Below are 18,776 nucleotides of genomic sequence, written 5' to 3'. Positions count from 1 at the left end.
TCATGATGAAGCATGTCTCTGCAACACATGGCTTTCTGTGTCATTGCCCAAGATATTCTAAGCTCATGAGTCCTTCCAGAAGATACGTAGCCCAAGAGAAAGAATGGAGGACAACACGGAGAGTGCATGCCTGTAGCTCTCCTCCTGTTCCTCGTTTTCTGCCAGCTGCAGACCTACCTCCCCCGGGGGCCACGTCCCTTTCAAGCAGGCACAGGGTATATCCATATTTGTTTTCCAAAACATCAGGGAGAAGATTCAGAGCCAAGGTTTCCTCACTCAGAGATGAAGAGGCCTCGCTCTCAAAGGGGCTCCATTTCGCATAGGATACAAAGGCGTCAAACTCCTTTTGGTCTGAGAAAGAGAACAAGAAAGAATGTGAATACCTACCTAAGCTCCAGCCTTATGGTAAGTGGGGAAGAATTGAGACTTGGGATCCTTGTTTAGTTACTCAGTTGGATCGGACCCTTTGTGACCCCATGGACTGTAACCTGCCAGGCTCCTCTGTCCACGGGATTCTCCAGGCAAGGATATTGGAGTGGGTTGCCATTTCCTCCTCCAGGGGGATCTTCCCGACCCAGGGGTCAAACCCACATCTCCAAGATTGGCAGGCAGATTCTTTACCACTGAGTCACTGGGGAAGCCCTGAACTGATTTTGAAAGTCAAAAGCAGCATCTGTGTTCACTTTTTCAGAACCACACTGCTGAGGGGCATCCACTGTACACCCAGAATCAGATTCTAATCAATGAGGCACTCCTGCGTCTTCCCTGAGGTCAGATCAAACAGCCAGGGCTTTTTCTCTGATTAAACCACACGCACTCCGGAGTTCCTCCAGACTGTCTCTGTAGCTGCAGCCCCACTGTCTCATTAGGTACACATCAAAGGACAGTCTGCTCCATCAAAGCATGATAATATCCAGAGAGCAAAGCCCCGTGAGGGCCCAACACGCTAGCACGCTGACGGCACACGTACCTGGGTTTGAACCCCCAAGTGTAAAATCAGGGACGAACAACCCCTGGCGGGCTGCTGCCAGAGTTTCCTGGGATAATGTAGATGAAGAGTTTAGTGTCACTTACAGCAGGCTTATTCCTTTCCCTTTCAGATAGAGAACTATATTTTGGAACTTGTTTAGGATATTTTAAGGTCTCATACGGAGAAGGCAATGGCACCCCACTCCAGTACTCTTGCCTGGAAAATCCCATGGACGGAGGAGCCTGGTGGGCTGCAGTCGATGGGGTCGCTAAGAGTCGGGCACGACTGAGCGACTTCACTTTCACTTTTCACTTTCATGCATTGGAGAAAGAAATGGCAACCCACTCCAGTGTTCTTGCCTGGAGAATCCCAGGGACGGGGGAGCCTGGTGGGCTGCTGTCTATGGGGTCGCACAGAGTCGCACATGACTGAAGTGACTTAGCAGCAGCAGCAAGGTCTCATAAGATTCTGTTGGGGCTTCCCAGCAGCAAAGAATTTGCCTGCCAATTCAGGAGAGGTGGGTTCAATCCCTGGATGGGGAAGATCCCCTGGAGAAGGGAATGGCAACCCACTCCAGTATTCTTGCCTGGAGAATTCCGTGGACAGAGGAGCCTGGTGGGCTACAGTCCATGAGGACACAGAGTCAAACAGGACTTAGTGACCAAATAACAATAACAACAAATGCTGTTGTTGACTCAACTATTATAAATACACATAGATTCTAAGGTGTGCTGAAGAACTAAATGGAAACTTTGCTACTGCTACTGCTGCTAAGTTGCTTCAGTCGTATCCGACTCTGTGCGACCCCATAGACGGCAGCCCACCAGGCTCCCCCGTCCCTGGGATTCTCCAGGCAAGAACACTGGAGTGGGTTGCCATTTCTTTCTCCAGTGCATGAAAGTGAAAAGTGAAAGTCGCTCAGTCGTGTCCGACTCTTAGCGACCCCATGGACTGCAGCCCACCAGGCTCCTCCGTCCATGGGATTTTCCAGGCAAGAGACTGGAGTGCGGTGCCATTGTCTTCTCCGAATGGAAACTTTAGAACATCTCAAAAGTTAGCCTCTGGGCTCTGAAATTGGACACAACTGGCTCATTTTCCAGCCCTTTGCATAATGCCTCTCAAATAGTGTTACTGGAGAGAGGGGATATATGTATACATATAGCTGATTCACTTTGTTGTACGGCAGAAACTAACACAATGCTGTAAAGCAGCTATGGGTGCGTGCTCAGTCACTCAGCCGTGTCTAACTGTTTGCGACCCTGTGGACTGTAGCCCACCAGGCTCCTCTGTCCATGGGATTTCCCAGGCAAGAATACTGCAGTGGGTTGCCATTCCCTTCTCCAGGGGATCTTCCCGACCCAGGGGGTTGGATTCTGCCAATCCCCATTGGCAGGCAGATTCTTTACCAATAGTGCCACCTGGGAAGCCTGGTGCAGACATGTCCTGTGTGCCTACGTTGTGCTACATGCTATTCTAACCCTCAGTGTGTCCATTCACCAAGCCCACATGGCATTCATTGTGATTACAACCCTACTTTACAGAAGAGAGAACGAAGGAGGCATGGAGATGTTAAGTCATCCACCATCTTGCTTTAGGATGTTGAGTGGAGAGTCATTTTTAAGTCCAATATGTCCTACAGTAGCATCGTTGGCAAGATTCCTAGTAACTGGAATGAGAAGAGATCATTTCTCCCCCGGGGGCCTAACCCTCCCAGGTGTAAAGCCACCAGACCAGCAGAAGGACCTCAGAGGCTGGGGGTCATGACTTTGCCCCTCAGGGAATGTGCGTGTCCCAAGCTCTCTCCCTCTAGGTCCATTCAGAGGGGAAACAGCAGAGGCGAGGCGGGCCGTCTTACCCCCGAGCGTCTCGTCCTTGCTCCAGTAGGTTCGGTAGAGCAGCACTATTTCAATCCAGTACATGTAGAGCAGTGCGCCCGCGGTCAGCACGCCTGCCAGGCCCGTGACTGCGCCCAAGAGGATGTAGAGGAACACCACTGAGGGCAGAGACGCGTGGCTGTGAGCTGAGCAGTCACAGAGGCAGAGCGCCCTCCCACACACTCACACTCACACAGCGCCTGCCCGGCACCTCTGCCAGAGGTGATTTACCGGAAGCACTGCCATTGAAAACATTTCTCTTGATTCCGGACATGTCTTAAATCACATCTTGAAGGAACTGTCATAAAATAAACTCAAGAGAACCCAGGATAATGGCCAGTTCCTGATTGGGGTGACTGGGGAAGCTGACAAAAACTACTTTTATTTACTTTTCCCTGATAAGCTTCCCTCTCATTTATTATAATTTACTTTCATGTGTTATCAAATCTACTAAAATCTAAACTTCCTGAAGCCCAGAGCTACTTCCAGCTTGCTTTCTCACCTCTAAAGTACCTAACACCCGGCACCTTCAACCCACACCTCTAAGAGCATCCACAGGCGCCAGGCATTACCTGCGTCCTAGTTAAGCCCCACAAGCATTCCAAATGTGCTTGTTGTCTCATCTCTATTCATCGGTGAATGAATGATATCACCTTCAACTCTGAACTTCTTAAAGAAATTTGAAAGCCATTCCTTATCAGGAATTTCCTCTCCAGCCACAATCTGTGATATATACATGTAACTCCTAAACTGGGCGTTTTTCTCCATCTCCCTTCTTTCTCTCCTCCACTCTCCAAGTCCAGACCATCACATGCTCTGGATTTGGAAGCCAGGGGAGGAAAATAAGAAAGAGGGCTAGGTCCCAGCGTGATGCCTGTCATGTAGGGCATGTTCTGTAGGTCTTTACAGAAAGAATGAATGAGTGAATGAACTAAGGAGTGAGTGAACAAATGATAGGTTTCTCCAGCACAGCCCCTGTATGCAAAATATTAGTAAGAGGACCAGCTCTTGGCCACCGATGTGAAACTTACAGCTGTGTGGCCTTGGTGAAGGTATTGAGTGAATCAACATAAGCAAAGTGCATGCTTAGTTTGGCATCTAGTGCATGTTTGTGGCTATGATCACCATGACTGCTTTTTAGGGAAGTTCCTCTCCTCCTAGGTAAAAGCAGTTGTGTGCATTCTGCATCCCCCTTCAGGCTCACCTCCTGTCTTCTTTTTTAGCTGGATGGACTGAGTAGTGTTCCCAATGGAGTTCTGGGCAAAGCAAATGAACTTCCTGCGAAGATCACTCTGAGTAACTTTTTCCAAGAGGACAACACGTTCTATGACTTCATCCTTTAAGGTGGATTTAACACTAGGAAAAGAGGCAAAATAGCACACCGCTTGGGTAACATTGACATGCATTGGGTAAGATTGACATGCATTAAACAGTTTTTGGAACTTGTATAAGCAGACAAACTGTTTGGCTTTCAGAAGAGCTGTCAGATAGTACAAGGAGATGCTGGAAGGATGGAGGATACTCAGGGATGACCCACTTTTTAAAAATGATGGAGTTGGCTAAGCATCATACTAAGCACTTATACTAGAATATAATTGGTTGTTGGAGAAGACTTTTTAGAGCCCCTTGGACTGCAAGGAGGTCAAATCAGTCAATCCTAAAGGAAATCAGTCCTGAATTTTCATTGGAAGGACTGATGCTGAAGCTGAAACTCCAATACTGGCCACCTGATGCGACGAAGTGACTCATTGGAAAAGACCCTGATGCTGGGAAAGATTGGAGGCAGGAGGACAAGGGGACAACAGAAGATGAGATGGTTGGATGGCATCACCAACTTGATGGACATGAGTTTGAGCAAGCTCTGGGAGTTGGTGATGGACAGGGAAGCCTGGCGTGCTGCAGTCCATAGGATCACTAAGTGTCAGACACTACTGAGCAACTGAACTGAACCGAACTGATAATTGCTTGTGGGCCTCATCTGATCTTTCTTTCATGACAAATTCCCCTTGAGAAGAGATACTACAATTTATAAATGTCTAACTTCTACTGAAGGACTTCCTGGTGGCTTAGCAGTAAAGAATCTGCCTGCAGATGCAGGAGCCGCAAGTTCCGTCCGTGGGTTAGAAAGATCCCGTGGAGAAGGAAATGGCAACCCACTCCAATATTCTTGTCTGGGGAATCCCGTGGACAGAGGAGCCTGATGGGCTACTGTCCATGGGGTCACAAAGAGTCCAACACGACAGAACAACTAAACAATAACAACAACAGCATTGTAAATAAAGCTGCTGTGGACATGCATAAAAAAATAAGAAAAAAATAGCTATCCCATCTCTGGGTCTCATTTTCCAGGTCGGATTGTGTCGACTATTCCTTCATGTCTCATAATTTTGGTCAGACTGCTTATTCCTGTGCCTTTTCCTCTGGATACACTCGGACCATTAAGGACTACAGAGTGTGGACCCTGACTCACCCCACTGTGAAAGGAGGACCACACGGGGGATGGGAGTGTCTGGCATGGGTGCAGAGTCTTCTCCGGTCTGTTGGACACACCGAGTCTATTCAAGCAGCCTGGGTCAGTGTGCCTGCTTATTAGCATGGTGGGCAAAGCAGCCACAGCAAACTGTTCTACAAACAGAACTTTGAAACAGCTGATAAAATTTTTTTAAAAATAAAAACTTTTAAAGTAATTTTTAAAAAGGGACTTCAGGGACTTCCCTGGTAGTCCAGTGGTTAAGATTGCATTTCTAATGCAAGGAACGCAGGTTTGATCCCTGGTCAGGGAACTAAGATCCCACATGCTGCACAGCGCAGCCAAAAAAAAAAAAAGGAGATAGGGGAGAACTTCCAATAATCTAGTGGTTAAGATTCTGGGCTTTCATTGCCAGGTTCCTAGGTTCAATCCCTGGTCAGGGGAGTAAGATCCCACAAGTCACAAGGCCAAAAATAAAAAATAGATTTAAAAAGTAATAAAACAACTGAAATATTTAGTTCTATGACCCTCTTTGACTATACCCCGCCAGGATCTTCTGTCTATGGGATTTCCCAGGCAACAATACTGAAGGAGGGTGCCATTTCCTCCTCCTTCCCAACTCAGGGATGGAACCCACATCTCTTGTCTTGGCAGGCAGATTCTTTACTTCTGAGCCACCAGGGAAGCCCATACAAAACTGCCTTTGGCCCCCAAGTTTAAAATTAACTCACACTTTGCACATCTATGCTTTTGCTTGCTCCACTAGCTGGTGCTAGTGGCCACACCATCAACTGTGGGGGTGTGTGTGCAGCTCTGGGTGTACATTTGAGGGGTTTTTTTAAAGGTGAAAGCCTTTCGTGGGAGTTGCAAAGAATAAGTTGGCTCATTTCCTTCTTACCTTCTGCCCTTGGGTGTTTTGATTTCCCACTCCTGGTCAGAATCTCTGATGTACCATTTTATCACAGGATTAAAGTTTATTTCGAAGCCAAATCGTGCCGTGCAGTTAAGCGTTAAAGGCTTTCCTGAAAAGGAAGGGGCCACAGAAAATAGGAAGGCCGCTGGTGAGAATGATGTGCCCTGTGAAGGAGGAAGACGCCACCTGGAAACTGTCCCCTGAGGCGGTCAGGTTCACAGGTAGAGCAGGCGTGCCGGACATAGCCAACCGTCTACCCGTCTCTCGTTGAGAAACGTGTAAAACCAGGAATAGATCTCAAACCTGTGGCTATATTTACCCAGATGAAGACTGGCATGGTCATACACTAAGAGTTCTGATGTGGTTTCAGGATAAACACCAGGAAAATGAGCAGTTTCAGTGACTAGCCCTGTCTTCCGACGCTGCTGCTAAAGTAGTTACAAGGGTGTTCCTGAAGAATATTTTATAGGCAGTATTTGTATTTCTTGTTGTTGTCCGACTCTTTGCGACCCCATGGACTGCAGCTTGCCAGGCTTCCCTGTCCTTCACCATCTCCCAGAGTTTGCTCAAACTCATGTCCATTGAGTTGGTGATGCTATCCAGCCATCTCATCCTCTGTCACCCTCTTCTCCTCCTGCCCTCAATCTTTCCCAGCATCAGGGTCTTTTCCAATGAGTCGGCTCTTCATATCAGGTGGCCAAAAGCACTTGCATGCTAAATGAAAATCCTGAGGTTTTGGTGATTATCTGGATATTCAGCTCTATTTTGAATTGTGCTCTGTGGATGGGTGTGCACGTAACTATACTGCCCTCTTTCTACCCATTTTCTGGGGAAGGGTTATCCAGAAATTCAGTATTTTAACCATATAAAGTTTAGGGACTTCATTTGAAAACTCACCTTTACACCTTGATAATGCTTTTCCTTAAGTAATAACTTTAACATTCACTGGTACCATAAACAACCCGCCTGCCAATGCCGGAGACATGAGACACTCAGGTCCAAGCCCTGGGTCAGGAAGATCCTCTGGAGGAGGGCATGACCACCCACTCCAGTCTTCCGGCCTGGGGAACCCCATGGACAGAGGAGTCTACCGCCCACAGGGTCGCAAAGAGTCAGACACGACTGAGGCTACTTAGCACAGCACATAGGTAACTTGGCTATTTTTATATTAATTAATGCTTTCCTTCCTTCTTTCCTCCTTCCTTTCATTCTTGTGATGTTGCCTGTACTATTGGGTTGGCCAAAAACTTCATTTGGGTTTTTCCATGAGGTCTTACAGGGGAAACCCAATGAGCCGTTTAGCCAGCCCAGTAGCTCTAGTTCATTATCAGGGTATACCGCTACCGCCACCTAGTGGTAATTTACCATATCCATTTTGACGTTTCTTTCTATAATGAGATAATATCATCTTCTTCTTGTTTAGTCACCAAGTCTTGTCTGTAGCCCACCAATCTTCTCTGTGGGATTTCCCAGGCAAGAATACTGGAGTGAGTTGCCATTTTCCCCTCCAGGGGATCTTCCTGACTCAGGGATCAAACCAGTGTCTCCTGCTTTGGTTCCTGGGTTCTTTATCCCTGAGCCATCAGGGGAGCTGTAATTCGCATCTAAAAGAAACTGCTACGCCGTGGTCTTTTACGATAATATTACTTTTTTTCTTTCTACAAGGATAAATACTTTATTAGCACTTAAAGTAGCATTTATTTTACTGGCACAATCAGCACTTGGTTTTGAAGACAGCAGTTCTTCTTTGGCTATGTGGGAAGATGCAGATATTATTGAAGCTGACAAAATCAAAGGGAACCTTATACATTTAGCAACTGTATAAGGTCACAGTACTTGTCAGTGGCTGAGTCTAGATTCACCCCCGGTTCTGTTTGACTTGAAATCCTGATGCTCTTCCTTGAACCACACTTAGACCTGCTCCCAGAAGCACAAGGTCATTCAAGGGTGATGACCCCACCCATCTTACCAAGTTCTACTTCCAAGGTGTCCTTGATGGGATCCAGAATATCTGGTTTGAGATTAGTGTTCTTCACTAAAAGATAAAAATAGAAATCATTATTTGCATTGGAAATCTGAAGGCCTGGTCTGCAGGGTCACATTTTGATCTAATTTGGGGGAACTTTTCCAGATTTTATCCATAATCCATAAGGCTAGAAATTCAAGTCTGCATGTGAAAATCATGCTTCCAGAAATGACTGTGACATCAGATTGCAGGTTTTGGCAAAACATGAGTCCTTGATAAGTCCATATCTGCCCAGGTACATTTTCTTCCAGGCCAGCCTGCTTGCTGACCACAGACTTGAACCCTCATCTTTACCCTCCAAGATTGGTTTGTGGTCCATCTGGAGAAATGGAACAGGAAGGAGAACCCACCTGAGGAAATGCACAGGTCAGCCAGATTGGAGTTCACCTCTTCCTCCATCCTCAAATTTACGATTTATTTCAAAATAAAGGTGAGTTCAGCCCTTCATGAATCATTTATCCCTCAACTTCCTGTCACAAACTTTCAAATGTGCCTCCACTGTCAAACTCCCTCCTGCAGATGCCTCATCTCCTAAGATAGGAAAATCCACCTCTTCTACTCTGGGCACCTCCTACTCTTCTCCTACTTCTCAGGGACCTCCTTCCTTCAATTACACCACCTACTCCTTGTATCTTTGACTTTCTCTCTCTCTCTGTCTTCCCATCAGCATTTATCCTTGCTCAGTCTTTCCATCTTTTTTTTTTTTTTTTTTTTTTTTTTTTTTTTTTTTGCCACTCCCCGAAGTGGCTTGTAGGAATCTTAGTTCCCTGACCAGGGATTGAACCTGTAACCTCGACAGTGAGAGCTCAGAGCCGTAATCAATGGACCTCCAGGGAATTTCCCAGTCTCTCCATCTTAAAACGGAGGGAAAACACCCTTCAGCTCACGTCCCCACCCCTTCTCCTTCCTTCCCCGCTGAGTTCTGCAAGGAGCACCGTGTGTTCATTTGTTCCCCCTCCCCTCCCACGCATCTGATTTCTGCTCCCATCTCTCCACTGAAAGCCCTTTAGCCAAAGTTGCTAGTGACCTCCATGACCTCCTTGCACAAAAATCTGCTGGGCACAGCTGAGTTTTTAACTTGCTTTCCCTCTTAGTAGCTAGGTCAGAGAAGCAAATGGCAACCCACTCTAGTGTTCTTGCCTGGGAAATCCCATGGACAGAGGAGCCTGGTGGGACCCTGCGTGGGGTCACAAGAGTCAGACATGACTGAGCGACTAAACAACAGCAAGCAGCCTTGGCTGCTGCCGGGCATGCTCTCCTCTCCTCCTTGGGCAGCACATTTCCGGGCCCCGAAGCTGGCCTGTCCTCCCAGTCTCTGCTCACTGCACTAAGCGCTGTGGGCTCCTCCTTCCGCTCTGCCTCTGGTGAATATCACTCTGCGGTTCTCTCCGGGTGGTCTTCATTCCACCTGCTCTCCACGTGGGGCAGCTCCAGGTACCTTCCCCGTGAGACGTCTCTGCCCTTGAAAGGTTCTCTCTCCTGCGTCATCAGTTTCACTTCCTTAACTGCTCCCTCCCTGCCCTTCCACTGATACCCACTTGCTGATGCAAATAATGACCCTTCTCTTCCCAGAGCCAGTGATCTGTTCCCGGGTCTCACCACATGAGGCCAAGCCTCACTCCCTCCTTCTTGTAACACCTTATCCCCAAGTTCCGGGGCAGTTTTCCTCTGTCCTCGCACCCATGCTTCAATTCCTGTGAGGATGCTCCTCGTCCCCCACATCCCCCAGCGCTGGATGATCTGGCTCTCTCCTCTCTGTCCTCACTCCCAGCCTGACCCCGTCTCCCTGGACTGTATGCCAACCATTCCCACATTCACAGCTCCAGCTCTTACACCCAGTCTGGTTTATCCAAACACCCACTTGTCACGGTGACTTGGTGACTGAAAGTCCTTTCAAGGCTAACACTGAATTTCTTCCTCATACTCACTTCTTGTTCGTCTGTCTCATGGCACGGTGCCACAGTTTACCAACTCATCGTGCCAGGAAAGTAAACCGTCTTTGAGTTTCCTCTTTCATCTTGCACTTAAACTCCATCCACATGTTTTTTACATACATATAAAGCCATTTCTAATCACCTCTGCTAGGTCTGCTCAAACAGTGACCAGAGAGGACTTCCATGGTGGTCCAGTGGTAAAGAATCCACCTTCCAATGCAGGGGACAAGGTTCCAACCCTAGCTGGGGAACTAAGACCCCACATGCCATGGGGCAGCTAAGCCCAAGCCACATCTAGAGAAGCCCATGCACTGAAATGAAGACCCAGCACAGCCCCTCCCCACCAAAAGTGACAAGAGACATCTTTCAAGAGCATAATTCAAACCTGTTGATTCTCTCCTGTTCCCTCTACCAGCCCCCTATACCACATCCTGCCCTTCCACTTCTGTTCCATCCCATCCCAGCTCACCCCATTCCTCCCCATTCTATCTCATCTTCTCTCAGTGTATTACAGAAAGTCCACCTCCTTGCCCAACTTAAAACCTGGCTCTCGTTCTGGACTCCTCCTTTTCCCTCTTCCTCACTCCTGATTCCCAAGCCCCTTTACGTGTAACTCCCTAAATATTTCTGGAGTTCATTCACTTCTCTCTATCCCTCCGTCCCTCCTAGTTCAGGCCGCCATCAGCAGTTGCCTGCTTGCCTCATAGCAGCCTCCTAATTCTTCTTCCTGCCTCCACTGTTGCTCCCCCAAACACATTTTCTGCACAATAAGCAGAGAGATCTATGTCAAAACCAGATCTATTCATGACACTCTCCTTCATAGAACCCTCAATGGCTCCCGGTTGTTCCTTGAACAAAGTCCAGACTTACTAGAACAGTGTGGAGTCAGTTCTGCTTCCAGATACCCTCAACTCACTTTCTTCTGCGCCCTGAATGCACCATGCTCTCTCTCATCTCTCGCACATTAGCTGTGCTGCTCACTCTGGCTGGAATAGCATCTTGCCCATCTTCAGTGGGCAAGATTTATCTTTGCCCCTCACTTTTCGGCTGGCCTCGGTACCCAGGTGTGGGTTTGATGGGCCTCCCTCGTGCTTCACTGCTTCCCTTTCTCTCTATTCATCCTACTGAACCGTAGCAGCCTGAATCCTCCTGGTTTGTCCCACAAGATAGAAAGTTCTGAGAGGTCAGAGAAATGTCCAGATGCTCACTCTTACATCTTTAGCATCAAGCCCAGTGCCTGAAATGTATTAGATGTTCTACAAATACTTGTGTGAGAATGAATACATGAGAGGATGAACGAGTAAGTGAGGAAGACAGAAATGATGACAGAGAAGGCGTGAAAAGATGCAATGGATGTTTCAAGGTATCCTCTGGGAGAGAGAAAAGCAAATCCTGCCACTGAAAGTTTGATGGGGCGAGTTATCATGCCTGAATGAAAGAGCAACTGCACTTGGAGGAGCAGCCAGTGCTCCATGTGGGCTATTTGCCTTCTAAGCCCTCACCCAAGGAACAACCTCTTATAAATGTAAATCTCTGACGTCGACAGTGGTGGCGAGTGCAGGGCCAGGAAGGAGACAGGTCTCGGGGTGCCTCATGTGGTTTGTATCTCGTAATGAAAGAAGAGGAAGTAAAAGTAATTAATGGATTTACTCAGAGCTAAGTCAACCATTCTGTGTGGTTATGTTTTGAGATCAGCCATACTTAAATTATATCATATAGTTTATCCATGCTGATATTTGTAAATCGAATGAGAATGACCCAACAGAAAGCCTGGGGTGAAAATAGACAAGTCACGGAAGAATAAGCCCAATGGGCCAAGAAACGAGTGACGGGGTATTCAACTTTGATAGTCGTCAGAGAAACGTAAATCGGAATGGAAAAAGAGAGTCCACCTGAGACAAATCAGAAAGTCTGCAACCTCTTCTAACTTTACTGAGGCTTTCAATGGCCAAGTCAAAGATCTCTCTTGCTAAGTGTCACGTTGCAGTTGAAACTACATGGGTTATTTTCAAATATCTTTTGATATTGATTTCTAACATGATTCCACAGTGATAAGAGAGCACACTCTGTATGATTTCAATACCTTTAGACCATGAAATTTTTGCACCTTGTTTTATGTCCTTGGATATGTCCCAATGTCTCCCGGCTTATAGTCTATGGAAACTTGAATAGAATGTATATTCTGCTGTTGTGTGAAAATTGTGTAAATCTTAATTATGTTGAATTGGTTCACAGTGGTTTTCAGGTCTGCTATATCCTTCTGCTTCTCTGTATATTCATTCTATTAATTTTTGAGAGTTTGATATTCAAACTCCAACTAAAAATCTCCATCTATCTACTTAAAAATGTAATTGTAGTATATAGTAGAACTATATGTAACTTTGTTCTGCATTTTCTAAGTTTCTTATAAACGTATTATCATACTTTCATAATTCAAAAAATAAAATAAATAGAAAGCCTGAAACCACCAAATATTATTAATATTTGGGACAAATAGGAATCTGTACATTGCTCATGGGGGTATAATTTAGCAAAATAATGCCTAAGAACAATCCCATGTGTTTATAGCACAAATTTCATTTTATGACATGAAACAATATCCTACTTTATTAATGGAAATATACATATGTAGCAAAAGCATAAACACGTAGATGGAAACAGTGGGCTACAACTACAAAGAGAGGAAGTGGGAAGGGCTGGGGACCCAGACCTCAAGCTCTATCTATAGCGTTTGTTTCAGTAAAGAAACAGTGGGATGGAAAAGCCACTGTTGAAGCTGGTGACAGGCACATGAGGGTCGCTTAACTCTGGGTGTGAAACATTTAGTATTATTTTCAAACATATTATCTCTTCATGTGTGAAATACTTAATCTTTTTTGTTTCTGTGCATGAATCTTTCATTTTTTAATTAGGATTTTTTTTTTTTGAGGTGGATCATTTTAAAAGTCTTTATTGAACTTGTTACAATATTGCCTCTGTTTTATGTTTTGGTTTTTGGGCCAGCAGGCATGTGGGATCTTGGCTCTCTGACCAGGGATTGAACTCACATCCCCTGCATTGGAAGGCAAAGTCTTAACCAGTGAACCACCAGGAAAGTCATATATATATATATATATATATTATCACAAAACAAAGAATCAGTACATAGAAAACCCAAATTGTGACAACTGAATATAATCCACAACAAGGTCTTCCTCAGAGGATGGACACTGGGTTAATGGAAAATTGATGTTTACCAATATTCCAGGCTTTTCATGACTGTAGTCTATGACTATCTTCTTCCCCTCAGCCCCCAAAAGGAAAAATATCACTAAGCCAAAGAAGATAACTTTAATTGAGTAATTGGACTTGAAATATCAAATATTGAAACCAAAAAATCTCACTTACCAATGGTTTTCACATGAACAACAGCTCTTACTGTCCATGAACTTGAATTATCTGTCTGAGTGTAATCACACACATACATGCCCTGGTGATAGACATAAACTTCATCCACTTCAATTGCGTTGCTCCTCTTTTCAGAGAGAAGTTTTCCATTCTAATGCGAGACAGAAGAAAATTAAATAACCAGAGAATTACTATTCATATTAAGCTCAGCTATAGCCAAACTTCACAAATTTGAACCAGAGGTCAGTCAGGTATAAGGATATTGCAGAAATTCATACCCTCAAATTGTGAAAAAATTCTGTATTTGTTTCTTTAGGGGCACTGTAATATTTACTGATCAGTATATCTTTATATCAGTATATCTTTAGTCTTGTAATCATTAATTCTCTAACCTTCACATAGCACCTGGCCTTCCAACTCCCCACTAAGAGTGTACTAACAAGTACTCCAATGGTATATTTCTCACCACTGCAGTCAAAGGAAAAGAGATAAAAAAACAAAAGTAATAAAATAATGATAACCTATTACCCATGTAGAGACTTCCCTGGTAGCTGAGTGGTAAATAATCAACCTACTAATGCAGTAGATGCGGGTTCGATCTCTGGGTCAGGAAGATCCCCTGGGGAAGGCAATGGCAACCCACTCCAGTATTCTTGCCTGGAAAATCCCATGGACAGAGGAGCCTGGCAGGCTACAGTCCATGGGCTTATAACAGAGTTGGACATGACTTAGCCACTAAACCACAATGCATGTAGACTGCAAAGTTTTTTCTCTGCATATTTCATATGATTATTCTAAGGATTCTCTGACTGGGTTTGCACAGACTCTATGCTTCCATTTTACAGATGAGAAACTGAGGTTCTGAAGTCTGTGTTTTACTGCATATTGTACAGCTCATGAGAGACCTGAGAATCCATCTACATTTTTCTGATTCTGAGTTTCATGTTCTGATTAAGGAATTTCCCTTCCACTTTGCCTGCTGACTCGCAGAAGCAGGAATTCCCCTCCTCAAGTCTCTGGTGTGTTTCCTGTGGCCCCAGAAAGAATTTCCAGTAGGTTGGCCAGGGGCTGAGAAGAAGATCAGAGCTGGTCAGAGCTGGGCAACTGCAGGTAGGAAGTCAAACAAGACCAAGAAGGGGGACAGATGAGGTTAGACAGTGTTTAGTGGATCTCAAGGATCAAGAAGCTTTTAAAAGGAAGCTTCAGAGCATGCGGTAAAACTCAGAGATGAAACTTCTAGAGAAGATGGTAATATATCTGAAGAACAGAAATTGGTGAAGGTAGGTTTTAAATTATATGAGAAAGTAGTACAGAGAAGAGGATGCAGAGTTGGAACCAGACTGTAGCTGGGCCATGCGGAAGATGAGTAATTACTAAGCGAGCCTGATTTATTTTAATGAAAAGTAAGTATGGCTGAGTGTGTATCATTAAGATTTTATGAGATGGAGGCTTCCCTGGTGGCTCAGTGGTAAAGAATCTGCCTGCCCACACAAGAGTCAAGTGTTCAGTCCCTGATCAGGGAAGATTCCACACGCTAAGGGGCAGCTAAGCCGTGCAGCAACAATTGAAGTAACGAGAGAAGCCACAGTAATGAGAAGCCTGCACACCTAAACTAGAGAGTAGCCCCCGCTTGCCTCAACTAGAGAAAAACCTGCACAGCACCGAAGACCCAGCATAGCCGAAAATAAACTAAAATTTAAAAACAAGACTTTATGAGACAGAACTCCAGCGAAACATCAAAGAAAAGAGATAAACCATTTGTCTCAAGAGGGATGGGAAGCCCTTCTAAAAAGACAATCGTAAATGATCCAAGTAGAAAAAGGTGCCGCTGGGGCCTCATGAGAAATTCTTTGTTTTGCTCAGACATGAAACAGTCATGAACAAAACAGGGAAGGAGGAGAGCGGATCAGTGTGAGTGTGTGTAAAGAGCATCAGTGAGTCCTACAGAGAACTGACACCTCTGATACCCTGTGGATGGTAGCGTTGCACAGAGGGTAGGAAGCTGCTAAGGGTTCAGAAGTTTCACAGTGAGAACCATTGAATAGGCCAATGTATGGACCTTGGAAATAATTTCCAAAACGCCCTCCCTCCCTGGCATCATATCAGCCTTTGGTCTGGCGAGTCTCATCTGCTCACCAGCTCCCCATGAGCCTGGGCTCACAGGATGTCACTGGGTACCAGGGACAAGAAGAATGAGGCCAGAGGAAATGAAAAGAAGTGGCGGTCTATGTGTGAAAATTCCATGGAACTCAGGGTTCAGAGAGGATGCAGCAGCCACGTCAGTGCTGTGGTGTGTGAGTGAGGCCATCTTAAACCACCAATGGAAAAGTCATTTGGGCACAGTCCTACCAGCAGGAGGTCACGGCTGTGTCGTGGGCACCCAAGGCTCAGTGCCCCAAGCCCTTCCAGAAGAGCCTCTCCCACTGCTCTAATTCTGCCTTGGGTCAAAGATTCACTAAAGATTGAACAAAAAACACACTCCCCTTAATATTAAAAAAAATGAATCTCTCAGTCGTGTCGACTTTTTGTGACCCCATGGACTGTGGCCTCTGTCCATGGGACTCTCCAGGCAAGAATACTAGAGTGGGTTACCATTCCCTTCTCTAGGGAATCTTCCCAACCTAGGGATTGAACCCAGGTATTCCATATTTCAGGCAGATTCTTTACCGTCTGCACCATCAGGGAAGCTCTCCCAGTGATACTGACTTGGTAAAAAACTTCATTTGGGTTTTTCCATGACATCTCAAAGAAAGATCCAAAGGAACTTTTGGACCAGCTCAATATAACATCATCTCTAGATGAATTCTGTTTATGTCAGTTATTTGTCCTTATATTTTTATTTAGGGCTTCCTTGGTGGCTCAGACGGTAAAGAATCTGCCTGCAGTGTGGGAGACCTGGGTTTGATCCCTGGGTCAGGAAGATTCCCTGGAGAAAGGTATGGCAACCCACTCTAGTATTCTTGCTTGGAGAGTCCCATGGACAGAGGAGCCTGGTGAGCTACAGTCCAGTCCATTTGAGTTAATTGATTAATTTATCATTAATGTTAAATTTATGATTAATTTATTTATTATTAAATTATTAACCTACATCTCTGATGTCTCTTGCACTGGCAGGCTGTTTCTTTACCACTAGCACCTGGGAAGCCCCATTTGTCTAATGTCATCACTTTTAGTGATATGCCGCTTCCAGGAGGTCTGTGACTTTCCATGATACTGTGTGTGTGTGTGTGTGTGTGTGTGCATGTGTGTGTAAGTACAGGTGCACACACACACATGCAATGCATGCATTTCATGCAGTTCATGAAACATAACCTAAATAACGACCTGTCCAAATCTTTATCAGGATGGATACATGTATGAGTTTGCTGTCCACCTGAAACTATCACAGCATTGTTAATCGGGTATCAGTTCAGTTCAGTTCAGTTCAGTCACTCAGTCGTGTCTGACTCTTTGTGACCCTATGAATTGCAGCACCCCAGGCCTCCCTGTCCATCACCAACTCCAGGAGTTCACTCAGACTCACATCCATTGAGTTGGTGATGCTATCCAGTCATCTCATCCTCTGTCGTCCCCTTTTCTTCCTGCCCCCAATCCCTCCCAGCATCAGAGTATTTTCCAATGAGTCAACTCTTCGAATGAGGTGGCCAAAGTACTGGAGTTTCAGCTTTAGCATCATTCTTCAATACAAAATAAAAACTTTAAAAAAAGATACAATTTTAACAACAGTCATTGTTTGCCTGCTTTTAAGACAGATGCTACATCACCACTGAACACATCCTGACCTTTGCAGCCAAGCCAGAAAAGAAATAAAACTTCCTTTCGTGCATGTCACACGGTGTTAGGGTTTTGTCCGTAAGAGTGGTTTATACAGAAAGCTGTCAACTACCCTGTGGATTGTGCTTACCAGAAAGCAACAATAGCTTTCATTTCAGGGACATGAACATTGAAACTTCAAATGCATTTTCAACTTAAATAACTGGGGACAAGCTTACTTTCCAGGACTGGGAACAGCCACCTTGACATAGTAAGATGTTGATCACCCCAGATGATGGATTCATTTGAACCGTGGGAAGCTTTGCTCTTAAGAGAGAACTGAAAATAATGAACAGAACCACTGACTTTTCTTACTACAATTTAGAGGTTATGAAATTAATGTTTTTTTTTTAATTCAAGGATGTTCACTTATAATGTTGTGTTAGTTTCTGGTGTATAGCAAACAGTTACACACACACACACATACACACACACACTATACATGTATGGATGTAAGAGTTGGACTATAAAGAAAGCTGAGCACCGAAGAATTGATGGTTTTGAACTGTGGTGTTGGAGAAGACTCTTGGGAGACCCTTGGACAGCAAGGAGATCAAACTAGTCAATCATGAAGGAAATCAGTCCTGAATATTCATTGGAAGGACCAATCCTGAAGCTGAAACTCCAATACTTTGGCTACCTGATGCGAAAAACTGACTCATTTGAAAAGACTCTGATGCTGGGAAAGATTGAAGGTGGGAGGAGTAGGGGATGACAGAGGATGAGATGGTTGGATGGCATCACCAACTCAATGGACATGAGTTTGAGTAAGCTCCAGGAGTTGGTGATGGACAGGGAGGCCTGGCGTGCTGTGGTTCATGGGGTCGCAAAGAGTCAGACACAACTGAGCGACTGAGCTGAACTGATAAAATCTCTCACTGTTTCCATTGTTTCTGCATCTATTTCCCATGAATTGATGGGACCAGATGTCATGATCTTAGTTTTCTGAATGTTGAGCTCTAAGCCAACTTTTTCACTCTCCTCTTTCACTTTCATCAAGAGGCTCTTTAGTTCTTCACTTTCTGCCATAAGGGTGGTGCCATCTGTATGTGTATATATATATATATATATATATACACATATACATATACCGGAGAAGGCACTGGCCCCCAACTCCAGTACTCTTGCCTGGAAAATCCCATGGACAGAGGAGCCTGGTAGGCTGTAGTCCATGGGGTCGCAAAGAGTCGGACACGAGTGAGCGACTTCACTTTCACTTTTCACTTTCATGCATTGGAGAAAGAAATGGCAACCCACTCCAGTGTTCTTGCCTGGAGAATCCCAGGCATGGAGGAGCCTGGTGGGCTGCCGTCTATAGGGTTGCACAGAGTCGGACACGACTGAAGTGACTTAGCAGCAGCATATACATATACATACTCTTTTTCCTAT

At 45.2% G+C, this 18,776-nt stretch overlaps 1 protein-coding gene across 2 annotated transcripts in view; it reads right to left on the bottom strand.

Moving 5' to 3' along the window:
• The window catches only part of LOC102408664 (interleukin 18 receptor accessory protein), a 29,919-nt gene that overhangs the window by 1,315 nt on the left and 9,828 nt on the right, over positions 1 to 18,776 (bottom strand). Inside the window, exons 5-10 of one of the 2 annotated variants that reach the window (XM_025260774.3) lie at positions 13,575 to 13,725; positions 8,197 to 8,262; positions 6,213 to 6,336; positions 4,049 to 4,200; positions 2,826 to 2,963; positions 178 to 351 (exon numbers count right to left, since the gene is read on the bottom strand). In XM_025260774.3, the coding sequence (XP_025116559.1) occupies positions 178 to 351; positions 2,826 to 2,963; positions 4,049 to 4,200; positions 6,213 to 6,336; positions 8,197 to 8,262; positions 13,575 to 13,725 (805 nt within the window). The remainder of the gene's footprint in view (positions 1 to 177; positions 352 to 2,825; positions 2,964 to 4,048; positions 4,201 to 6,212; positions 6,337 to 8,196; positions 8,263 to 13,574; positions 13,726 to 18,776) is intronic. The other variant, XM_025260775.3, reaches the window with a different exon arrangement.

This window comes from Bubalus bubalis, chromosome 12 (assembly GCF_019923935.1).
Source record: "Bubalus bubalis isolate 160015118507 breed Murrah chromosome 12, NDDB_SH_1, whole genome shotgun sequence".
Lineage (NCBI taxonomy): Eukaryota > Metazoa > Chordata > Mammalia > Artiodactyla > Bovidae > Bubalus > Bubalus bubalis.
Note: the sequence above shows the minus strand (reverse complement) of the source record. Positions and strands in the feature narration are given on the sequence as shown.